This window comes from Belonocnema kinseyi, chromosome 8 (genome assembly GCF_010883055.1).
Source record: "Belonocnema kinseyi isolate 2016_QV_RU_SX_M_011 chromosome 8, B_treatae_v1, whole genome shotgun sequence".
Taxonomy (NCBI): Eukaryota; Metazoa; Arthropoda; class Insecta; order Hymenoptera; family Cynipidae; genus Belonocnema; species Belonocnema kinseyi.
Genome location: NC_046664.1, coordinates 128972972 through 128974286, shown reverse-complemented (window position 1 = coordinate 128974286; position 1315 = coordinate 128972972). Strand labels below are relative to the sequence as shown.

At 38.9% G+C, this 1315-nt stretch overlaps 1 protein-coding gene across 1 annotated transcript in view; it reads left to right on the top strand.

The window, feature by feature from the left end:
- Window positions 1–1232, top strand: part of LOC117178700 — a 7055-nt gene extending 5823 nt beyond the window's left edge. Inside the window, exons 5-6 of the mRNA XM_033370128.1 lie at window positions 852–922; window positions 1004–1232. Of these exons, the coding sequence (XP_033226019.1) occupies window positions 852–922; window positions 1004–1232 (300 nt within the window). The remainder of the gene's footprint in view (window positions 1–851; window positions 923–1003) is intronic.
- The last annotated feature ends 83 nt before the right edge of the window (window positions 1233–1315 follow it).

Below are 1315 nucleotides of genomic sequence, written 5' to 3'. Positions count from 1 at the left end.
AGTTCTGAATTTTTCAAAAAAAAAAATTCTAAAATCGGTGCATAATTGCGTTCTAAATGTCATTTTGAACCTCGTTTTCCGATTTCACCCCACTGTGCGTAGGCGCGGTTGTAAGGTGGGACATTGGATGGAAAGTGGGTTCTAGCTATAGGATGTAACGTAGGGCTGGTTATAGCGTTCATCATGGGATATTACTTGAGGACACTCAAAGAATGCAACACAGGATTTAACGAAGTAGCCAATCAAATGGCGGAAGATAGGATTTCACGTAGGACCGTGTATAGGGTGGAACTTACGATTGAAAGTAGGGGCTATTTATAGGATGGAACGTAGGGATAGTTATAGCATGAATCATGGGACATTACGTAAGGACGGTTAAAGGATGAAACATGGGATTTAAATAAGTAGCCAATCATAGGATGGAAGGCAGGGTTTATCGTGGGGCCGGTTATAGGGTGAAACTTACGATTTAAATTAGGGGCTGATAACAGGATAAACTGTAGGGCTAGTCACAGCGTGGATCATGAGATAATACATAGGGGTCGTTATAGGGTGGAACATAGGATTTAATGTATGGGCTGGTTATAGGATGGTGTAGGATGGGATGTAGTAATTTAGATAGGTTCATGTGTAGGTGTTAACGTAGGGACAAGTCATAGTTTATGAGGTAAGATACTTTGCAGGTGCAAGTCATAGGGGTTCACGTAGGATTTTATTTGGAAGCAAGTCATAGGATCATAAAAAGGGACCTGCATACTGTTCTACGGAGGTACCTTTATGAGAATACATATAGTTTCCTATGTAGGAAACTGTATAGGATCCTGTGCAGGAAACTGTTTTATTTCTTACAGGTGGTTCCCATACTGACCAATACAGGTACACCTTCGAAGGATCCTCTACATGATCCTACGTACAATCCTAAGTACGATTCTATACAGCATCCTACATAGGCACCTATATAGGTATTTGCAGTAGGGTAATATCCAGGTGCACGAAGCTACAGGTATTATGATCGTACATCGCATCCTCAAAGTTTCTGCGTTGGAAGCAAGGTAGCCCTAAAGGTAGAAATCAGAAACGATATGAAATTTGATCCTTTCTTTGAAGGACAATATGTTATAGAAGAATTGATTGGAGAAGCTAATGCTCAAATTAGGGTCGAAAGAACGAATAAACTCAAAGTCGTTAATTTAGATAAGCCTCAATTAGTGGCTCATCCTCTTCAAAAATAAAGGGAGTAAAATTTAAAAATGAAAACTGCAAATAAAATCTTCAAAAATGGAATTAAAAAAAAGTAAAAAAACACCTAAAGAAA